Source organism: Bos grunniens, chromosome 11 (assembly GCF_055505025.1).
Source record: "Bos grunniens cultivar Pamir isolate PY7600 chromosome 11, Bosgru_T2T1.0, whole genome shotgun sequence".
NCBI classification, from domain to species: Eukaryota; Metazoa; Chordata; class Mammalia; order Artiodactyla; family Bovidae; genus Bos; species Bos grunniens.
In genome coordinates, this window is record NC_141175.1 from 11,323,605 (window position 1) to 11,345,000 (window position 21,396).

At 40.8% G+C, this 21,396-nt stretch overlaps 1 protein-coding gene across 46 annotated transcripts in view; it reads left to right on the forward strand.

Annotated features, from left to right (window-relative positions):
* The window catches only part of MAPKAP1 (MAPK associated protein 1), a 233,864-nt gene that overhangs the window by 36,576 nt on the left and 175,892 nt on the right, over window positions 1–21,396 (forward strand). For all 46 annotated transcript variants that reach the window (XM_086325179.1, XM_086325173.1, XM_086325189.1 and 43 more), the window contains one exon: window positions 10,943–11,091. In XM_086325179.1, coding sequence (XP_086181305.1) covers window positions 10,943–11,091 — 149 coding nt within the window. The remainder of the gene's footprint in view (window positions 1–10,942; window positions 11,092–21,396) is intronic.

A 21,396-nucleotide genomic window follows, 5' to 3' on the forward strand; every position in this document is an offset into this window, starting at 1 on the left:
TAGAGAAAAACAATAGAATGGGAAAGACTAGAGATCTCTTCAAGAAAATTAGAGATACCAAGGGAACATTTCATGAAAGGATGGGCACAATAAAGAACAGAAATGGTATGGACCTAATAGATGCAGAAGATATTAAGAAAAGGTGGCAAGAATACTCAGAAGAACTATTCAAAAAAGATCTTCATGATCCAGATAATCACAATGGCATGATCACTCACCTAGAGCCAGACATCCTGGAATGTGAAGTCTAGTGGGCCTTAGGAAGCATCACTACAAACAAAGCTAGTACAAGTGATGGAATTCCAGTTGAGCTATTTCAAATCCTAAAAGATGATGCTGTGAAAGTGCTGCATTCAATATGCCAGCAAATTTGGAAAACTCAGCAGTGGCCACAGGACTGGAAAAGGTCAGTTTTCATTCCAGTCCAAAGAAAGGCAATGCCAAAGAATGCTCAAACTACTACACAATTGCACTCGTCTCACACGCTAGCAAAGTAATGCTCAAAAGTGTCCAAGCCAGGCTTCAACAGTACGTGAACTGTGAACATCCAGGTGTTCAAGCTGAATTTAGAAAAACCAGAGGAACCAGAGATCAAATTGCCAACATCTGCTGGATCATCAAAAAGGCAAGAAAGTTCCAGAAAAACATCTGCTTTATTGACTATGCCAAAGCCTTTAACTGTGTGGATCACCACAAACTGTGGAAAATTCTTAAAGAGATGGGAATATCAGACCACCTGATCTGCCTCCTGAGAAATCTGTATGCAGGTCAGGAAGCATACTGGACCTGTATGCAGGTCCAGTCAGAAGTGGACATGGAACAACAGATTGGTTCCAAATAGGAAAAGGAGTACGTCAAGGCTGTATATTGTCACCCTGCTTATTTAACTTATATGCAGAGTACATCATGAGAAATGCTGGGCTGGAGGAAGCACAGGCTGGAATCAACATTGTCGGGAGAAATATCAATAATCTCAGATATGCAGATGACACCACCCTTATGGCAGAAAGTGAAGAAGAACTAAAAAGTCTCTTGATGAAAGTGAAAGAGAAGAGTGAAAAAGTTGAATTAAAGCTCAACATTTAGAAAACTAAGATCATGGCATCCGATCCCCTCACTTCATGGCAAATAGATGGAGAAACAGTGGCTGACTTTATTTTTCTGGGCTCCAAAATCACTGCAGATGGTGATTGCAGCCATGAAATTAAAAGACGCTTACTCCTTGGAAGGAAAGTTATGGCAACCCACTCCAGTACTCTTGCCTGGAGAATCCCATGGAGGGAAGAGCCTGGTAGGCTACAGTCCATGGGGTCGCAAAGAGTCAGACACAACTGAGCTACTTCACTTTCTAAATAGCATATTAAAAAGCAGAGATGTTACTTTGTCAACAAAGGTCCGTCTAGTCAAGGCTTTTCCAGTAGTCATGTATGGATGTGAGAGTTGGAGTATAAAGAAAGCTGAGCGCTGAAGAATTGATGCTGTTGAATTGTGGTGTTGGAGAAGACTCTTGAGAGTCCGTTGGACTGCAAGGAGATCCAACCAGTCCATCCTAAAGGAAATCAGTCCTGGGTGTTCATTGGAAGGACTGATGTTAAAGCTGAAACTCCAGTACTTTGGCCACCTGATGCGAAGAGCTGACTGATTTGAAAAGACCCTGATGTTGGGAAAGATTGAGGGCAGGAGGAGAAGAGGACGACAGAGGATGAGATGGTTGAATGGCATCACCAACTCAATGGACGTGAATTTGAATAGACTCTGGGAGTTGGTGATGGACAGGGAGGCCTGGCGTGCTGCAGTCCATGGGATCGCAAAGAGTCGGACATGACTGAGCAACTGAACAGTTATGCACTGTTATAGGCCTGAAAGGTACAGCAGTAAACAGGAGGCAAAATCTCTCCTCCGATGGAGCTTGTGGGGGAGAAAGAGTTAACAGACACAGTATGTCGGATGTCAGAATGGGATAAGTGGCACAGAGAAAAATATTACCTAGCTCAGGGGGATAAGGAGTGCTGCTGCTGCTGCTAAGTCGCTTCAATCGTGTCCGACTCTGTGCGACCCCATAGACGGCAGCCCACCAGGCCCCACCGTCCCTGGGACTCTCCAGACAAGAACACTGGTTGCCATTTCCTCCTCCAATGCATGAAAGTGAAAAGTGAAAGTGAAGTCGCTCAGTCGTGTCCGACTCTTAGCGACCCCGTGGACTGCAGCCCACCAGGCTCCTCTGTCCATGGGATTTTCTAGGCAAGAGTACTGGAGTGGGGTGCCATTGCCTTCTCCAAGGAGTGCTAGGCAGGGGATTTTGCTGTTTTATATAGGGTAATCAGGGAAGGCCACATGAGGAAGGTGATGGTTGAGCAGAGATCTGAAGGGAGTAAGGGAGTGAGCCAGGCAGGTAATGGGAGATGAGTGTTCTAAGATGAGGGATCAGCAAGTACAAAGGTCCTGGGTTGGAAGTGAGACTGATGTACTGGTGGAAAAGCAAGGAAGGATACCTGTTGGTTAGAGCACAGTGAGAAGGGGAAGTGGGGTCGGAGAAGCAAGCCATGGGAGACCTGATCACAGATGGTCCTGTAAGGACCTGGGTGAGGTGATTTGATCAGAGTACTGATATGATATGTGACTTAGTTTCTTTTTCCTAGCTTAAATTTCCTTTAAAACAACTATTTATTATAAGAAATTTCAGACACAGAAACAAAGAACTTTTTCAAACATATACAAAACTAGAGAGAATGGTGTCATGAACGCCCATGCGCATCACCCAGCTTCAGCAGTTTTAGTAGTCTATGTCTTGTCTCATGTCACTTGTATGTTCACCTACCCTTTCCTCCCAGATTATTTTTAAGCAAATCCTTGCTGTCGTATAAATGCATACTTAAATACTTATATGTTTTTTTATGTGTACTTAAACTGCACTACCACTATTCTAAAAATGAGCAGGAATTCTTTACAGTTATCAAATATTTCCTTGTTTCAAACCCCCCTCCCCCCATTTAGTTTGTTCAGGTCTAGATCTAAGGTCCACACATTACTTCTGGGTAACATGTCTCATTTCCTTTTTAATCTACAGATTTGGATTCTTTTCCAGCTTTTTATTCTGTAGTTTATTTGTTAAAGAAACTGGGTCTTTTGTCCCATAGAATTTTCTGCATTCTGGCTTTTGCTAATCATATCCCCACAATCTCATTTAATATGTTCCTCTGTCCTCTTTATTTCCTATAAACTGGTGGTTGGATCTGGAAAATTACTCAGATTGAAGTTTGGTTTTTGGTAAGAATACTATGTTCATACTGATCTGTATTTTCTATTGCATCATTTTAGTAAACATGGAATGTCTTCTTGGTTCTTTTTATTTGTGGTAAGATTGATGGTAGAATCAGGTATTGTCCATTCATTATTAAATTACTCCCATCAGCCTCTCGTCTGCTGATTTTAGTGGCCATTGATGAGCATCACTAGATTCATTATCATTGCACGCGTGCTCAGTTGTGTCCGACTTTTTGTGACTCTGTGGACTGTAGCCTGCCTGGCTCCTCTTGTCCGTGGGATTCTTCGGGCAAGAATACTGGAGTGTGTTGCCATTTCCTTCTCCAGGAAATCTTCCCAACCCAGAGATCAAACCCAGGTCTCCTGCATTGGGAGGCAGATTCTTTACCTCTGAGCCACTTGGGAAGTCCAGATTCTTTCATTCAGTTCAGTTCATTTGTTCAGTCACGTCTAACTCTTTGCAACTCCATGGACTGCAGCACGCCAGCTTCCCTGTCTATCACCAACTCCTGGAGCTTGCTCAAACTCATGTCCATTGAGTTGGTGATGCCATCCAACCATCTCATCCTCTGTTGTCCTCTTCTCCTCCTGCCTTCAGTCTTTCCCAGCATCAGGGTCTTCTGAAATGAGTCAGTTCTTTGCATCAGGTTGCGAAAGTATTGGGAGTTTCAGCATCAGTCCTTCCAGTAAATATTCAGGACTGATCTCCTTTAGGATGGACTGGTTGGATCTCCTTGCTGTCCCAGGGACTCTCAAGAGTCTTCTCCAGCACCACAGTTCAAAAGCAGCAATTCTGGCGCTCAGCTTTCTTTAGTTGTGAAATAGTGATTTCTGATTTTATCAGTCTTTCTTCATTTATTAACAAGTTTTATATAAAGAACTTTCCCCTATCTATTATTTGGCCACCCACTATACAGTTCCTACAAGAAAGGTAGGATAAATGCTTGATTCTTTCCCTTTGTTAGTAGTTTTCAGGATGAAGAGTTTATTCCTTAGCGTCCTGTATAGGTGACCAATGAGGGTTTTTCCCCTTTGTATCATTATCCACTCATGGGCTTTAAGCATAGATTATATTTTTCTATTCATTGCAGTTATTCTTTTTTATGCTAATCTTGTCCTTTTGTATAGTGAGTCCCTTCACATTTGCTTCTAACTTCTTTGACACTGTTCCAGTAATCTTTCATAGCTTCCTTGCTTTCTTGTATAACAAGATGTTGCAGGTTCATCTTGCCCATTTTCTTCCCCACATTTGGAATCAGTCATTTCTCCTGGGAGTCTTGATTCTTTTTAGTGGTAAATGCCATTGAGAGACCACAAGTGAGCTCTAGGGGTGCTCGCTGGATTGATTTTTTTTTTTTAATAGGCCTTTTAATGGAGTAGAGCTCAGAAAAAAATAAAATTTAGAGAGAGAATACATTGTGAGTTAGTGCTGATAATTCCAATTCAAATTTAAGAATTTCTACTTAATTTTTTTGATTTTATGTTTATGTATCTTTTCTCTTGCTGAAAACCTTGGTTCCAGAATTGAAATATGAATGTAATTAGTAACATTATGATTAGTGAGAACATTTTAAGAATTTTTTTAATCTTTTTAATACATTCCACTATGAAATACAGTCATGTTGCTCTGTGATAAAGTTACTTAAAATAACTCGTCTCTTTGTAGTTTAACTACCAACTAAATACTACGCTTAGGTTCATGTATTTCATTTTGCTTTATTTTTTGAGGTTGCATTTTCCTTTATTAATTACAGAAAACATTTATGTGGTTCCAAAGTTAAATACATAAAAGAAGAGAAATCTAGCTTCAATCTTTATCTTCTACTCTTTTAGTCATTTTAAAAAAGGTTTTGGCTCTCCTGTCCACTTACAACTATATATAAACATATTCACATTCGTATCCCCTTTTTTAAAATTAAAGATAGCATAATACACCCTATTTTATGCAACACATTTTTCAGTTAACAACGTATCCTGAGAATTACTCTGGATGTGGAGCAATCTATGGAGATAGGTTTCATGATGTGGATGTATTATAGTTTAGCCATGAAGGCCCTTGTGGAAGGATATTTGATAGTTTTCAGTCTTTTGTCGGAGAAGGCAATGGCACCCCACTCCAGTACTCTTGCCTGGAAACTCCCATGGATGGAGGAGCCTGGTAGGCTGCAGTCCATGGGGTCACTTAGTGTCAGACACGACTGAGCGACTTCACTTTCACTTTTCACTTTCATGCATTGGAGAAGGAAATGGCAACCCACTCCAGAATCCCAAGGACGGGGGAGCCTGGTGGGCTGCCGTCTATGGGTTCGCACAGAGTTGGACACTACTGAAGTGACTTAGCAGCAGCAGCAGGCTTTTGCTGTTGCAGATGGCACTGCAGTGAAAAGCCTCCCACATGTGAGTTTTGTTTTATTGCTAATATCCCTAGGATCAGATCCTGAAAGTGATATTGCTGGGTCAAGAGGTAAATATATGGTTTTCTTGGACATTCCCACATTCCCCCTTCATTGAGAATTTACTCTTTTGCATTCCCTCTAGTAATAGTGTCTATTTCCTCATAGCCTTAACATTTTTTATTTTTGCCAATCTGATAGAAGTGCAGTGGTATCAGTGTGTAGTTTTAATTTGCATATCTCTTATTGTGAATGTGGTTGCACATCTTTCCATTTGGTTAAGAGTTATTTGAGTTTCTTCTCCTGTGGATATTATATATTGTACATTTTTCTATAGGGTTGTTGATCAATGTCTTCTTTACTTTGAGACTCTTTATATAATTAGGAAGTTTTTATTTTTATAGCATCAGATTTATCCATTTTCTTATTCTGAAGTTTATAACTCATATTTTTAAAAAAACTCATTAGCTGGCTCTGGGTTGGGTGGGGGAGGAAAATGTGGAAACAAGACCAGTTTGAAGATGGTGGTAATAATCCAGCTTCCATAGCCATAGGTGGTTCTGGATATCTTCTAAAGTTTCTCTTGATGGATAAAGTGTGGAAGAGAAAAGTGGAATGACACTTAAGTTTTTTGCCTGGCAGAACAGAGTTGACATTAACTGAGAAGATGATTGTGGAAGGGGCAGGTTAGTGGAAAGATCAAGAGGTTGGTTATATAAGGACATGAAAAGTTTGAGATGCCATCAGGCAACCAGGTAGAGGAGTGAAATAGAAAGTTGAATATGCAAGTCTGTAATTTTAATGAGTATTTAGGAATAATCATTTAGAAGTTATCAGCATACAAGGGTATTTATATAAGTTTTCCCTGTTTATTTTTTTATTGAGGTATGCTTACATACATTGAAATGTACAAGTGTTAAATGTTTGATGATTTTTGCCAACATACACACCCGGGTAACTAACATTCCAGTCAAGTATGTAGCATTTCTGTAACCCAGAAAGTTCCCTCGCGCTTTCTAGTTAATCCACTGCCCAAAGGCAATTACTATTCCAATTTATATCACCACAGTTTAGTTTTTACTTTTGTAAAATGGTGTTTCTTCAATTTCAGTCTGAATTTGGCAATAAGGAGTTCATGATCCAAGCCACAGTCAGCTCCTGGTCTTGTTTTTGCTGACTGTATAGAGCTTCTCCATCTGTTTTTGCTGACTGTATAGAGCTGCAAAGAATATAATCAGTCTGATTTCAGTGTCGACCATCTGGTGATGTCCATGTGTAGAGTCTTCTCCTGTGTTGTTGGAAGAGGGTGTTTGCTATGACCAGTGCATTCTTTTGGCAGAACTCTATTAGCCTTTGCCCTGCTTCATTCTGTACTCCAAGGCCAAATTTGCCTGTTACTCCAGGTATTTCTTGACTTCCTACTTTTGCATTCCAATCCCCTATAATGAAAAGGACATCTTTTTTGGGTGTTAGCTCAAGAAGGTCTTGTAGGTCTTCATAGAACAGTTCAACTTCAGCTTCTTCAGTGTTGCTGGTCGGGACATAGGCTTGGTTTACCATGATATTGAACATGGAACAACAGACTGGTTCCAAATAGGAAAAGGAGTACGTTGAGGCTGTATATTGTCACCCTGCTCATTTAACTTATGTGGAGAGTACATCATGAGAAATGCTGGGCTGGAGGAAGCACAAGCTGGAATCAACATTGTCGGGAGAAATGTCAATAACCTCAGATGTGCAGATGACACCACCCTTATGGCAGAAAGTGAAGAAGAACTAAAGAGCCTCTTGATGAAAGCAAAAGAGCAGAGTGAAAAAGTTGGCTTAAAGCTCAGCATTCAGAAAATGAAGATCATGGCATCTGGTCCCATCACTTCATGGCAAATAGATGGGGCAACAGTGGAAACAGTGGCTGACTTAATTTTTCTGGACTCCAAAATCACTGCAGATGGTGATTTCAGCCATGAAATTGAAAGACGCTTACTGCTTGGAAGGAAAGTTATGACCAACCTAGACAACATATTAAAAAGCAGAGATGTTACTTTGCCAACAAAGGTCCGTCTAGTCAAGGCTATGGTTTTTCCAGTGGTCACGTATGGATGTGAGAATTGGACTATAAAGAAAGCTGAGCGCCGAAGAATTGATGCTTTTGAACAGTGGCGTTGGAGAAGACTCTTGAGAGTCTCTTGGACTGCGAAGAGATCCAACCAGTCCATCTTAAGGGAGATCAGTCCTGGGTGTTCATTGGAAGGACTGATGTTGAAGCTGAAATTCCAATACTTTGGCTACCTGATGTGAAGAGCTGATCTCATTTGAAAAGATCCTGATGCTGGGAAAGATTGAGGGCAGGAGGAGAAGGGGACGATAGAGGATGAGATGGTTGGATGGCATCACCGACTCGATGGACATGGGTTTGGGTGGACTCGGGGAGTTGGTGATGGACAGGGAGGCCTGGCATGCTGTGGTTCACAGGGTCGCAAAGAGTTGGACACGACTGAGCAACTGAATGGAACTGAAAATGGTGTTTACCTATGTATTTTATCTTTTTGGCTGTGGTGCACCACTTGTGGGATCTTCATACTATAGCCAGGGATCAAACCTGGGCCTCTGGCAGTGAAATCCAGGAATCACTAATCCAGATTCTGGAATATATAAGTACATTAATCAACAGATTAAAATCTATTAATTATACATTAATAGCAATAGATTAAAATACACACTTAAGAACATTTTAGATTGCTACTAAAGTGGTATTTTAAATATTGGAAGTGCTGTTCTACCTGTAATCAATCAACAAGTTTATTGCTGTACTTTGGAAAGGAATGATCCTTTATCAAGCACCTATTTCTTCTTGTTCAGTCACTAAGTCATGTCTGACTCTTTGCAACCCCATCAACCGCATCACACCAGGCTTCCCTGTCCTTCACTGTCTCCCGTAGTTTGCTCAAACTCATATCTATTGAGTTGGTGCAGCCATCCAACCGTCTCATCCTCTGTCACCCTCTTCTCCTGCCCTCAGTCTTTCCCAGCACCAACGTCTTAGCATCAGGTGGACAAAGTATTGGAAAAGCAAAAACAAAAAACCTACTGGGTGCTAGGAACAATGCCAGGTGTCTTCTTATCTTGTCCCCACAGTGATCCTAAGAGATAAGTTACCAATAGCTCCAGAAGAAACTGTGAGTTTATCAAAGTTGTTACTTATCAAAGTCACTGTACTGTTATCAGTAGAGTTAAGTGTGAAGTGGTAACGTATTAACTCTTCCATTCTCTGACTAATTCCCAGTTGGACTTCTCTCCTCAACCTATGACACTTTCCCCCTTCCTCCTTTGGTTCCTACATCATGGAGAAAAGGATCTAATTCTTTTTTAAAAGGTGGCATTTCTGGAGAAGGAAATGGAAATCCACTTCAGTATTCTTGCCTGGAAAATCCAATGGATGGAGGAACACAGTGGGCTGCAGTCCATGGGGTCACAAGAGTTGGACACAACTTAGCAACTAAACGACCACCACCACCTAACTCCTTACCACAGACTGAACACATGTGTACAGTAATTTCCATGCTCAGGTATTCAGTCAGCACAGTGCTCGGTGAGATCCTAGTTTGGTAATCGTAATTACAGATAGTTGATCTGAATGATTCAGTCTTAAGACTGTATCATACAGGTGTTATCCTTGTACAGGTCTGTGTTTAGTTACATACTTCCTCGTCCATTCTGCCCTGGCCTTTGGGAGGTCCATCTGCCTTCTCCCTTTCCCTTTCCATTGTTCTGCTGACCCGGGAGGCTGGATTTGGAGGTTCACTCTCTGGACATATCAGATTGTATGCATGCATATCATAATCATAGTAGCCTTCTTGTTGATTCAGGTCACTAAATGCATGAGGTTTTCAGAAATGTATGCTACTATTAAATAATTTTCTGGGCCCAAGAAGCTAGCATACTATTCATTCACACACAAAAAATACGTCACTTTGCTATCTAATCCACATTCTGAATTTGTAAGTATATGTAATCAACAGATTAATATCTGTTAATTATACATTCATAGCAACAGGTCCTTTTCTCCTTGTTTGCCATATAAATCTATAGGGACTCATCTGATAAAGTTGTCCCACTAATTTGTTGAAAATAACTTGTTACCTTTTTAAAAAGTTCTAAGTGACTATTTCAGAATTATGTTTAATCTCAGTTCCGGTTGGTTGTGCTCAAGAATGGAATGGATTGAATTTAGTTATTGCATATTTTAAGATTGATTCATTTGAAACTTTAAGTATGGAAAATTTCGAACATCACAAAAATAAAAAGTACAGTGAACCCCCATGTACTTAGCATCCAGCTATCACCTTAAATGACATTCAGATTAATATAGAGAATTAAATGATCTTTGAGAGGGTATGGAACTAACTTGTCTTGGTTCACTAATGAGTAAGTGCTGAAGATTTTGATTTAATAACTTAATCTGAATTCCTTCAATCATTATTTTATTCATTGATTCATGCAGTGAAATTTATTGAAGGTCTACTGTGTTCATTAGTGCCTAATGGCTAAGAGCCTTGGTGGGGTGCAAATCTTAGCCCTGCTTCTTACAGGCTGTGTGACCAGGGGCTAATCAAACTATTCTATGCTTCAGTTTCCACACTGACACAATTGAGATAATGCTAGTGTCTACCTCATAAGTTTGTTATGAGGTTTAGATGAGATAAATTGGCTTCCTCAATGTATTTTAATTACTGTTATTATAAATACTCTTCCTCCTTTTCCTTTTCCACTTCTTCATCTTTGTCATCCACATTATGTGCTAGGTACACATTGGGAACCATGAGAGGGTTAAGTTGTGAACCATGTCCTTGAAAAACCAGAACTTCAAAATTAGAGGGAGGAGAGTCCTTTAGGATTATCTGGTTTGACAAGTCCAGAGAGGTTTAGTGAATAGTCCAGAATCACACATCTGTTAGTGGCAAAGCCAGGCCAAAGCTTAGATCTCGCAGCTGTGAAATGCTCTTCTTATAGGATAGCCCTTCTGTTGATTTATCTGACCTCTGCCCCTTTCCTTAACCCTCGTCTTTCTAAATTGACAAACATGACCTACATGTATATTTCAGTGTTCTGCTGGTTTAGTGCACAGACATAACAGTATATGTTAGGCCTGTTGCACATATCAGACCTGAACATGTCCTTGGATACTCCTGCTTAAGGTTCCAAGGAAGACTTTAGGGAAGGTAGACACAGGCCGTCTCTCTCTGTTGTAATCACAAAGATGTTTTTATCTTCCTCTTGTATCACAGCCCAGGAGTTAAAGTCACTGTTTGAAAAAAAGTCCCTCAAAGAGAAACCTCCAAATTCTGGGAAGCAGTCTATATTATCTGTACGCCTGGAGCAGTGCCCCCTGCAGCTGAATAATCCCTTTAATGAGTACTCCAAATTTGATGGCAAGGTAAGTAAACTGGAACGCATCCCTTCAGGTAACGCCTCGACTGAATGGAGTTACTGTTGTTATTGTCATTCTTATTTTTATCAGATTTAAATTTAAGTAGGTTTCAAAAGGGAGTCAGAATAAACAAAGGATGTCTCTCACATTTTCAAAGACTGAGGGTGTGAAAAGGTCTGGATTTGGGCTTAACTGTGGTTTCCACAGTAATATGTTTGGGAGGATGAAAACAGAAACAGTCCTGAGATAGGAATGTGTGTGTTCCTGTTTTATGTCCTAAGGTTTGGGTTAGTCGGGTTGTGATTAATTAAGGTCTAACTGTGGGGAAAGCCTTGAAAATGGTTCTGGGAGGCAGTTTGCATTGTCTTGTATGAGTCTTGATTATAACTCCACAAATTGTGGACGTTAGAGCTTCTCTTCAGAATTCTAGGACGTTGCTTTGCATTTCAGTATTTTATTGAATCTCGTTTGACTCTTGCTGTGCAGGATGACTTAATTTTTTCCTGTCCTGACAATTTACAGTTTGTAAAATTAAAGTGTGTTTATTTTCCTTTTAGAAAAAGGACCACTGTTTTAAGTGGAGTATAGCTCTACGTGAGCACCCACTCTCCTGCATTCCCACATTCTGTGTCTCTATCCCAAACTGAGCTGGGCTTCTTTCAGAACTGTAGCAGTCGATTTTTTTATTTATTGCCATTATGTTTGCTGTCTGTCAGTGGCGTGGGGGTGCTGAATGATAGCTTGTTGCCTGGAGGGATTGTGTACAATTTGTCTTATTTCAGCACAGTTGCAATTAATAAACATAGAACTCTTTGCTTATGTTTGCACTTTTCATATTCAAGTCCTGGTTATATGCTGGTTCTTTCAGTTGTCATCTTTGAGCATGGTGATGTTCTTTACTTTGAAACACTTTCATCTCATACAATTCAGCATGGTTTCACTGGTTTTTTGTTTAGTATCTAAGTCATGTCCAACCCTTTGCCACCCAATGGACTGTGGCCCCCCAGGCTCCTCTGCCAATGGGATTTCCCAAGCAAGAATACCCAACAACAGCTGGGTTGTCATTTCCTTAAGTAAGCATATATGGCCGTTGGCACATGAGGTCATTGATACTGGCAGAGAAGAACAGAAACTAAAAACAAAATGCATAAGTAACATAAAATCCTAATTTGCTCAGGAATTTTCCCCCTAAAACATCAGAAAGCACTTTTAGTAAGTTAGAGATTGTATCCTGTGAAGAGCTGCTCTTCAGTCTGCCCCTGCCCCCATCTCCTGCTGCTGCTTGTGGAATACAGCAGAGAGAAGGGTCCCCTAGGGAACGGGAATGTCAGCCTCTGGAAACAAGTGAGTTGGGCTTAAGGGGACTTTTTTTTCGGAAATACTGCAGTTGATTCATTTGGAAATGTGAGACGTTATTATTGGGATTAGATTACATGGCTGGAATTTATTTGTTTCCTATCATCTCATTGTTTGAGGATGCAGTGAATTCTGGAGTAATTAATATGTGGTAATGCTTTGCCAACAAAATAGCACAGATCTTTTAAAATACCATATTCTAGAATTTTGATTATGCTATTAGAGTCTCCTATAAATTACTTACACTTGGAATTGTTTGAAGGTTGTGAACTCTGTGTGTTATATATACCTAATTTCTGAAGTGCCAGGAAGGAATTGAAAACTAAACCATTTCCTCAGTCACAAAGGAATTATTTTTGCTAGATGTGTGTTTACACTTAAAACTCATGATGTTTTTTGTCATATCAAATGTATTTGTAATCAGCAAAGGGTGTGAGCATGGCCCAATCACCATTGTACAATTGATTAAGAAAGATTTATATATCGATAAGTCTTTCTTGTGATACAATGCTATTTTTTTATTATCCTACATATTACAATTGCTAAAACACAATTAAACCCTTGTTCTCATCTATTATTTAATATTGATGCATTTGGCAGATGTGTAATGAAAGTGGCTAATATTTGAAGGATATTGTACTGTACATATTAAATTAGTCTTTCTTTTATCTTTGTGAAATGCATCAATATGATATTCAGTGACATCTCAATGATTAATAGAGAATTATACTTGAGTCAAGCCTTTTCGTAACCTAGAAATTAAAATGACTATTCAAATAACACCTCAAAATGATGAAATTAGCATTTTGTGATTGCATAATAATGGGATTGTAGTAGTTATAACAGCACCATGGCTGCCTCTAGAGTTAAGATCATGTCAACCCCTTGATAATAAAGCCTTTCTGTGAGAGTCGACTTTAATAATTTCCAGATTGATTCTTCCCATAAATCATTTGACGTTCAGCACTAAATTTTTGTTACTGTTGTAACTTAAAATTATTTTATTTTTATTCAGCTCATATTTAAGAAGTGAAATGAGTGTCCTGTTTTAATGATTCACCATCTTGTCATCACTCCCTGTTTTTGCTTCAAATGTAAGAGTTTTTCATGTATTTTGATAGTTCCTTCTTTTTTTGCAAAGGTTTGTTAAAGCCACTAAAATATGTACAGTTTTAACCCCCCTTACAAATATTCACAATGCTTTTCTTGGGAATAACTTTTGCCTTATTTACATAATTAACTGAGTTGCTTAGGTCTCTTGGGCAAATGGTACATAATTGGGGAGAGAAAGGGCCAGGAAAGAGTTTGGGGTCTAATTAAATATGCTAAAAAACTACTTAATTATGTATTTCCTCAAGAGACTAACTGCTGTGAAATCCTCTTTATGATTAAACTAGTCTTGGATTTGAAAAAAAGAATTTTGTTTTTGGTATGGCCTTACAGTTACATCAGAGTTAAGCAAGCATCCTTAAGAGTTTGTGCAAGCTGAATTGTTGTTGGTTTTAGTGCTTCCAAGGGTAAGCATCTCTTAGCTACTGTGCTGAATTAAAGTGAATACTTTCAAATTGTTTCTGGTTCCTGTAGCTGGTAAATAATTTTATTTTTTTAAAATTGTGGTTGGTTGATAACTTCTTGAAGATATACAGTTGAGAGGGAAGGCCATAGGCTTTATGGTAATTTTGAAGGGCTTTTTGATCAGGTTTATTACTGTTTTTGGCTTCCCTTGTAGCTCAGTTAGTAAAGAATGTGCCTGCACTGCAGGAGACCCGGGTTCAGTCCTTGGGTTGGGAAGATCCCCTGGAAAAGGAAATGGCAAATCACTTCAGTATTCTTGCCTGGACAGAGAAGCCTGGTGGATTATAGTCCATGGCGTTGCAAAGAGTCGGACATGACTTAGCGATTAAACCACTACCATTACTGTGTTTGTATTATTTTTTTTGGCAAATTGGCAGGGCTATCATGACCTGTTTTAGATTCGTAGGTTATTAATAACCCTGTTTACTGATCATTTGAAAACAGACCAAGACAGATTGCAAGTGGTTTTAAGGAATGCTTAGCTGGACAAGGCAAAACCAGGCTCAGCCATCTGCCTCAAGTCTTTGGGCTTGTTAAAAACAGAACCTCTGATTAATGAACAAAACCAACCTCTGTTTTAGAGGTGAGATAATAGGAACATTTTTGTGCTGATCCTTGTGATCTCCCTGAATGTGGGAAATGTTGGGTGTGACCGGGAGTTGCTCTGAGGCAATGAAGGCGTGATAGGCAGTGAACATTCAGCACTGATTTCAGTATTCCTAAATATGTGGGTTTCTGCCCTGTCTCTCCACCTTTTAAAAAAAATGGAGTCTAATTTTAAAAAGTATCTTTTCATTCCATGCCTTACCACTTAGTTGAGAAGCCTTAGCTAGTACATTGACATCACTGTTTTGTTTAAACTGTATTTACAAATATTATCATCATCAATAGACCTCCAGAAGTTCAGATATGCACCTCCTGTCAAGACTGTTACTAACAAAGAAATACTGATTATCAGCTGTGTGACCGTAGTCAGGTTTTTCATCTCACTGAACCTCAGACGTAGGAAAAGAAAGTGAGATCCTTCCTCACAATCCTCATGAATCCATCAAATAGGATAAAACCCCCAGCACAGGAAGAGGCAGTATAATTTAGTTGGGAAGCAGATCTATTTTGAAGTAAGATTTGAGTTTGAATCCTGACTCTATCACTTAATGGTGTGACGTCAGGCTGGTTACTTAACCTTGTGAAGCTGCAGTCCTTGTACGTAGAATGAGGTGGTGGTGGCGTGTCTCTCTCTGGAGGATTGAGACAGCATGCTGGAAGCACCCAGCAAACACCTCACTTCTGCCCCCCCCCCCCCCCTCTGTAAAGTAAAGGGTGCGGACCAGTCCTGCTTTCTTTGCTTTATACTTCATTAGATTGTTGACAGGATAGAGTGAGAGGAAATGTGCTCTTCAAGCCTGGAGTTTAGCATGGTTAAACAAGATTCACAGCAGACTGGGTGACGGTGGTCTGCTTGTAGAAGTCCAGGGAATCAGTCCAGTGGGGTTTTGACCTTTAACTTGAAATAGGAAGATTAAGACAAGTAATTACTTTCTTTTTTTTTTTTTCCTTTCTGCAATGGCTGTTTTCTAAACATCAGGTGAGAAGGTAGTGTGATGTCAGTATTGCTTGGCAGTTTACTAAAACATTAAATATCTTACTTATTTGACTTAGCGAAATTACACTCTGAGTATGAGGAGGATGTTTGCCTTGACAGGTACTTTAAAAAGCAGAACCAGTTCTGATTCATATAAACAACTGTGACTTTGATTGTGTTAACTTGTTAGAAAGTAACCGTTTCTCTGTTAGAAACTGTTTTAACAGGGAAGCTGCAGAGAGCATGGGGGAAGGGATAATTCATGAGTGCTAATTGCTTGGCTGTTAATTTTCATAAGTGTTGATAGAAGCAGTTCCTTAAATTAAACTTTGTTTAAAATGTATCAGGGGAAATATTCCACAATGTCGAGCCTGAAGTGAAAATTAATATGAATGCTGTGGCAATTAACACATACTGGTTAATAGCTTTTAGCAGCATTTTGGGATGATAGTCCTTAAATACATTTTTGCATGCTGCTCTTGTTTCAGCATTGTTCCAGTCTATGTCTGGATAATTATGAACAAATGTTTTCTACAGTCATTGGCATTAAGTAGCTCTCTTCACAGAAAAGTCATTTAAAACTTTGCAGAAAGTGCGAAGGGACTGAAAACTGTTGCAGACAAAAGGCCAGCGAATCGCCGTCTTGGAAAGGCAAATTGCCTTTCTGAGGAAAATGCTCCTTCTCTGTTACCCTGGAAACAGCCCCCTCTTATATGGTAAGCTACTTTAGCTTCAGGATCTCTTTCCAAAAAATGATAACCTGGACTTCCAAGTGCTGATTATGTTTCTGGACAGCAGCTTTTGCTTATTGCTGCCTGAGCTGAGACATGGCCTTGAGCCTAAGGGCCTTCTGCCCTTTGACCTTGCTTCTTTCTTCTGACCAACCTCCCTCCCCACTAAAGTTAGCCAGCCACCCCGTCCTCCCCACCAGAGGAGGTGGCTGAGAATGGAGTTGGCTCTGTCGATCTCATTTCCCTCCTTCCTTTCAATAAGAGTGCTTCGGGGGTTCACTTGGCTTAGTGCCTATTACGAGGCAGATCTCAAGAGAGAGAGACAGACAATCTGAGGTAACTCTGTTGTTTGAATTAGGAGCTATTTGTCTCTCTCTTCCACTGGCTTCATGAAACATACCTTTTTAAATAAGGGAGAGTAAAGCCCCAACATTTGGCAACTTCTCCCTGTGGTTGTATTTTGCTAGCCTTCCTTTTCATAGACCAGTTTTTATTGGTCTGTTCTATTTCTAAAGCAAGATTTATTAGATATTTACTACTTATTCACACACCGTGGTATACCAAGAAAAGGACCAAATTCATTAATTTAAAAATATCTTTTCCTGCGATTATTTCCCCCTACAGTTGTACGAATGCAGTGCTCTTCCTGTGGCTCAGCCTTACCTGGAAATCTCCAGCGGAGGCTTTGGGATTTTTGTCTGGGTGGTGTTCACAATGAGTTAAATAAGAATCTTACAACAAAAGAAAGTGTTTTCAGCATCCTCTTCTGCAGTTAAATTCTCAAGGCTGAGTTCTTAAAAGTAGCTTATTCCACTCTGAGCTTTCTGTCCCGGCCTCATTTCTGCAGTTTGTTCTGTGTCTCACCAGTCCGGAGGCTTCCTCTAATTTTAGAGCCATCCTCTAGAAATTCCCATCAGAGGTGGAATTCACCATCAACTCAGACTTTTCAAAGGAAGGCAGAATTTTGCAAAGATAAGAGCATGTTTGTCAGGCTTGGGTTAGAATTCTCACTTGGCTATTTACTTGCTGTGCGATCCTGGGCAGACCGCTTTACCTTCTTTAAGCCTGTTTTCATATCTATAAAATAAGTTTCATGATACTTACCAGAAAATGCTGTTGTGAGGATTTAATGAGAATTATAAATGCGTACGTAGTGTACGTGGTCAGTGCTGGAAGATGTATTGGCTTCCTTTGACCACATTGCTGTTTATTTACTTCCTATTTAATGAGAGTCTGCTACATACCAGGCACTGTTAAGTAAAATCTGGATACAGTAGTGAGTCAAAACAGACCTGGTTTCTGACTTCATGAAGCTTCCTCTCTTGGCAGGAAGATAGATGTTATATAAATAATCACCAAACTAAGTGCGAAATTGCAGTCATAGTATTGTTTAGTCACTAAATCGTGTCTCTTTTGTGACCCCATGGAATGTAGCCCACCAGGCTCCTCTGTTCATGGGATTTCCCAGGCAAGAATACTGGAGTGGGTTGCCATTTCCTTCTCCAGGGGAATCTTTCCGACCCAGGGATCGAACACGCATCTCCTACAATGGTGAGCGGATTCTTTACCCCTGAGCCACCAGGGAAGCCCCACAGTCACAATATCAGTTCAGTTCAGTCTCTCAGTCGTGTCTGACTCTTTGCGACCCCATGAACCCCAGCATGCCAGGCCTCCCTGTCCATCACCAACTCCTGGAGTCCACCCAAACCCATGTCCATTGAGTTGGTGATGCCATCCAATCATCTCATCCTCTGTCATCCCCTTCTCCTCCTGCCCTCAATCTTTCCCAGCATTAGGGTCTTTTCAAATGAGTCAGCTCTTCACATCAGGTGGCCAAAGGATTGGAGTTTCAGCTTCAACATCAGTCCTTTCAATGAACACCCAGGACTGATCTCCTTTAGGATGGGCTGGTTGGATCTCCTTGCAGTCCAGGGGACTCTCAAGAGTCTTCTCCAACACCACAGTTGAAAAGCATCAATTCTTTTGCACTCAGCTTTCTTTATGGTCCAACTCTCACATCCATACATGACTACTGGAAAAACCATAGCCTTGACTAGATGGTCTTTGGTTGACAAAATAATGTCTCTGCTGCCTCTGCTGCTAAGTTGCTTCAGTCGTGTCCGACTCTTTGCGACCCCATAGATGGCTGCCCACCAGGCTCCCCCATCCCTGGGATTCTCCAGGCAAGAACACTGGAGTGGGTTGCCATTTCCTTCTCCAGCGCATGAAAGTGAAAAGTGAAAGGGAAGTTAGTCGCTCAGTTGTGTCTGACTCTTATCAACGCCCTGGACTGCAGCCTACCAGGCTCCTCTGTCCATGGGATTTTCCAGGCAAGAGTACTGGAGTGGGGTGCCATTGCCTTCTCCGACCTTCTCTGCTAGTCACAACTAATTAGTTACCAAGTTCCAGGAGAGATACTGGAGGCTTTAGGAGGGTTTTCATAGGGGCATCTGACCTCATCTAGGCTGTCAGGGATGGTTATCTCTGTGAAGGTGACTCAACCTGAGAGTTGAAGGCAGAGTAAGAACTAGCTAGGTGAAGGGAGAGGAGAAAGGACTTTCAGAGGATCTGAGGCAAGTGGCGGGGGTGGGGGGTGCGGCTTGGAGATTTGGGAAACTAGAAGGCTGTGTGCTGGAGCCCAGGACTGAGGTATTATGGTGCAGGGGGAAGCTACACGTATGGCTGTAGGGGTGTCCTCTGCAGCCTGAGAATATAGGAGAGCCTTGAACCAGTTAAATGAGGAGGGAGAGTCACAAGGTTTGTGTTTTGAAAAGATCCCTGAAGCTCTTATGAAGAGAACACACTGGAGAAGGGTTTGTGAGGCTTGAGATACCAATCAAGACATTTTTGGCAGTGGTCCAGGTAAGAGAAATGGTAACGTGGGCTTACTTATTGGTGATGGAGGAGTGGATGACTGCAAGAGGTACTTAGTAGGTAAAAGTGATAGGGCTTGATGATGGGTTGACGATATGTCAGGGAACATAGGAGAAAGGAGTTTCAAGGATGATTTCTTGATCAGATTCTGGCTTGAGGAACTGAATAGATACCATCTCTGAATTAGGAAGCACTGAAAGAGGGCTGCAGATGCTGCAGAAGTTACCGTCGTGAGCTGGTTTGACAACACGTCACAGCCTGTTACCATGTCCTTAAAGACACTACACATATTCTTTTTTGGAGGGGATAGGGTATACCCTGCTTGTTAGGCTTATATTGGAGGCATCCAAGACAGGGTCTGGGATGAGCACGGGCTAGGAGCCAGGAGCCTCTTCTCTGTTTCCACTTCACAGCCAGCTTTGGTACTTTGGCTGAGAAATTGCCCTAGAAGTCAGTCACCTTCTCTGAGATAGGGCTGTACTTTCAGATGCCTAATCCAGCTCGTCAGGCCCTTCAGAGGAGAAAATGAGATAATAATTTTAAATGAGGCAGATGTCAGGTGTCCTTTAAGAAAATATATTGATTGTAATTCTTGGAGATTAGGGGAGTAAGAGGTAAAACATGGTCATATTTTTGCTATAATAAGATTACTGTTGTGGTCCTACCCTCTTCCTGGCTAATTAAATACCAGATTAGCAGATGAAATCTGGTTGGAATGAATAGCAAACACTGAGATCGCAGTAAAAGCATGGGAGACAATCTGTTTTATAGGTGTGGTGGGACTGCAGACGGTGGGGTTTTATACTGAGCTTTCTTATTGCGGGCAACTTGCTCTGCGTAATTTGCAGTGTAGAGATTTTCTTGTCGCTCCAAGTGCTAGGCCTTGATTTTATTATGTTGAAGACAACTATCCATAAATATTGAGTGACAGCCTAGGGTCACCCACTTGGGCATAGAATCTAGGTGTTCTAATTCTTAGAGATTTTATTTTCATTCTTAATGGCATTCATACTTATAAAATGGAAACCTGAGTTCCAGGTTCTCAGGTTTCCTGAGACCATGTGGTGGAAAGAACACAGACACAGAAGATGTTTTAGCCCTGGCCATACTGTGGACTCTGTGACAGGTCACCTCCCATCTCTAACAAAGCCCCAGTTTCTGCATGTTTAGAATGAGGAACTTGGTTTAGATGATCGCTGGATTTCTTTTTGGCTTTAAGGTTCCATAGTTTTGTGATCGGAGAAGGCAATGGCACCCCACTCCAGTACTCCTGCCTGGAAAATCCCATGGATGGAGGAGCCTGGAAGGCTGCAGTCCATGGGGTCACTAAGAGTCAGACACGACTGAGCGACTTCACTTTCACTTTTCACTTTCATACATTGGAGAAGGAAATGGCAACCCACTCCAGTGTTCTTGCCTGGAGAATCCCAGGGACGGGGGAGCCTGATGGGCTGCCATCTATGGGGTCACACAGAGTCAGACACGACTGAAGTGACTTAGCAGCAGCAGTTTTGTGATTGGAGGTGATTGACATCAGTGATATGTAGAAGGTTATAAATGGAAAAGAAATAAGGAAAACTTGAACTCTTGAATAGTTGACCATCTACATACATGTTGCTACTTTCCTCTTTTAGTTGATCATAACAAAATTGTGGTAGAGGTAGTTTTATCTCCATTTTAGAAATGAATAAACTGAGGCTCAGAAAGGGAAAGTGACTTGCTCAAGGAGACCCCACTAGTATATGGCAAGACTGGTATTTCAGTACCTTATTCCAGTACCACAGCTTTCTTTCTTAGAGTCTTTTACAGTCATCTTTGTGGAGGAAACACAGTATTGTTAATATCTGAAATTTTTCAAAATTTAAAAACAAAATAATTTTCCCTTTACCAGTAGACTTGGAATCTGATACACTGGTTTAGCTCTTATCAGTTGTGTCTGTTTGGTGAGTTACTGCATTTTGTAAGTCTCGATTTTCTCACATGTAATAAAGAAATAATGAGATATTGGGGCTGAGGAAGGAGGGAATTGCTTTACACATCAAATCTAGTGAAAGTGAAAGTTGGTCAATTGTGTCCGACTCTTTGCGACTCTATAGACTATACATTCCATGGAATTCTCCAGGCAGAATAATGGAGAGGGTAGCCATTCCCTTCTCCAGGGGATCTTCCCAACCCAGAGATCAAATCCAGGTC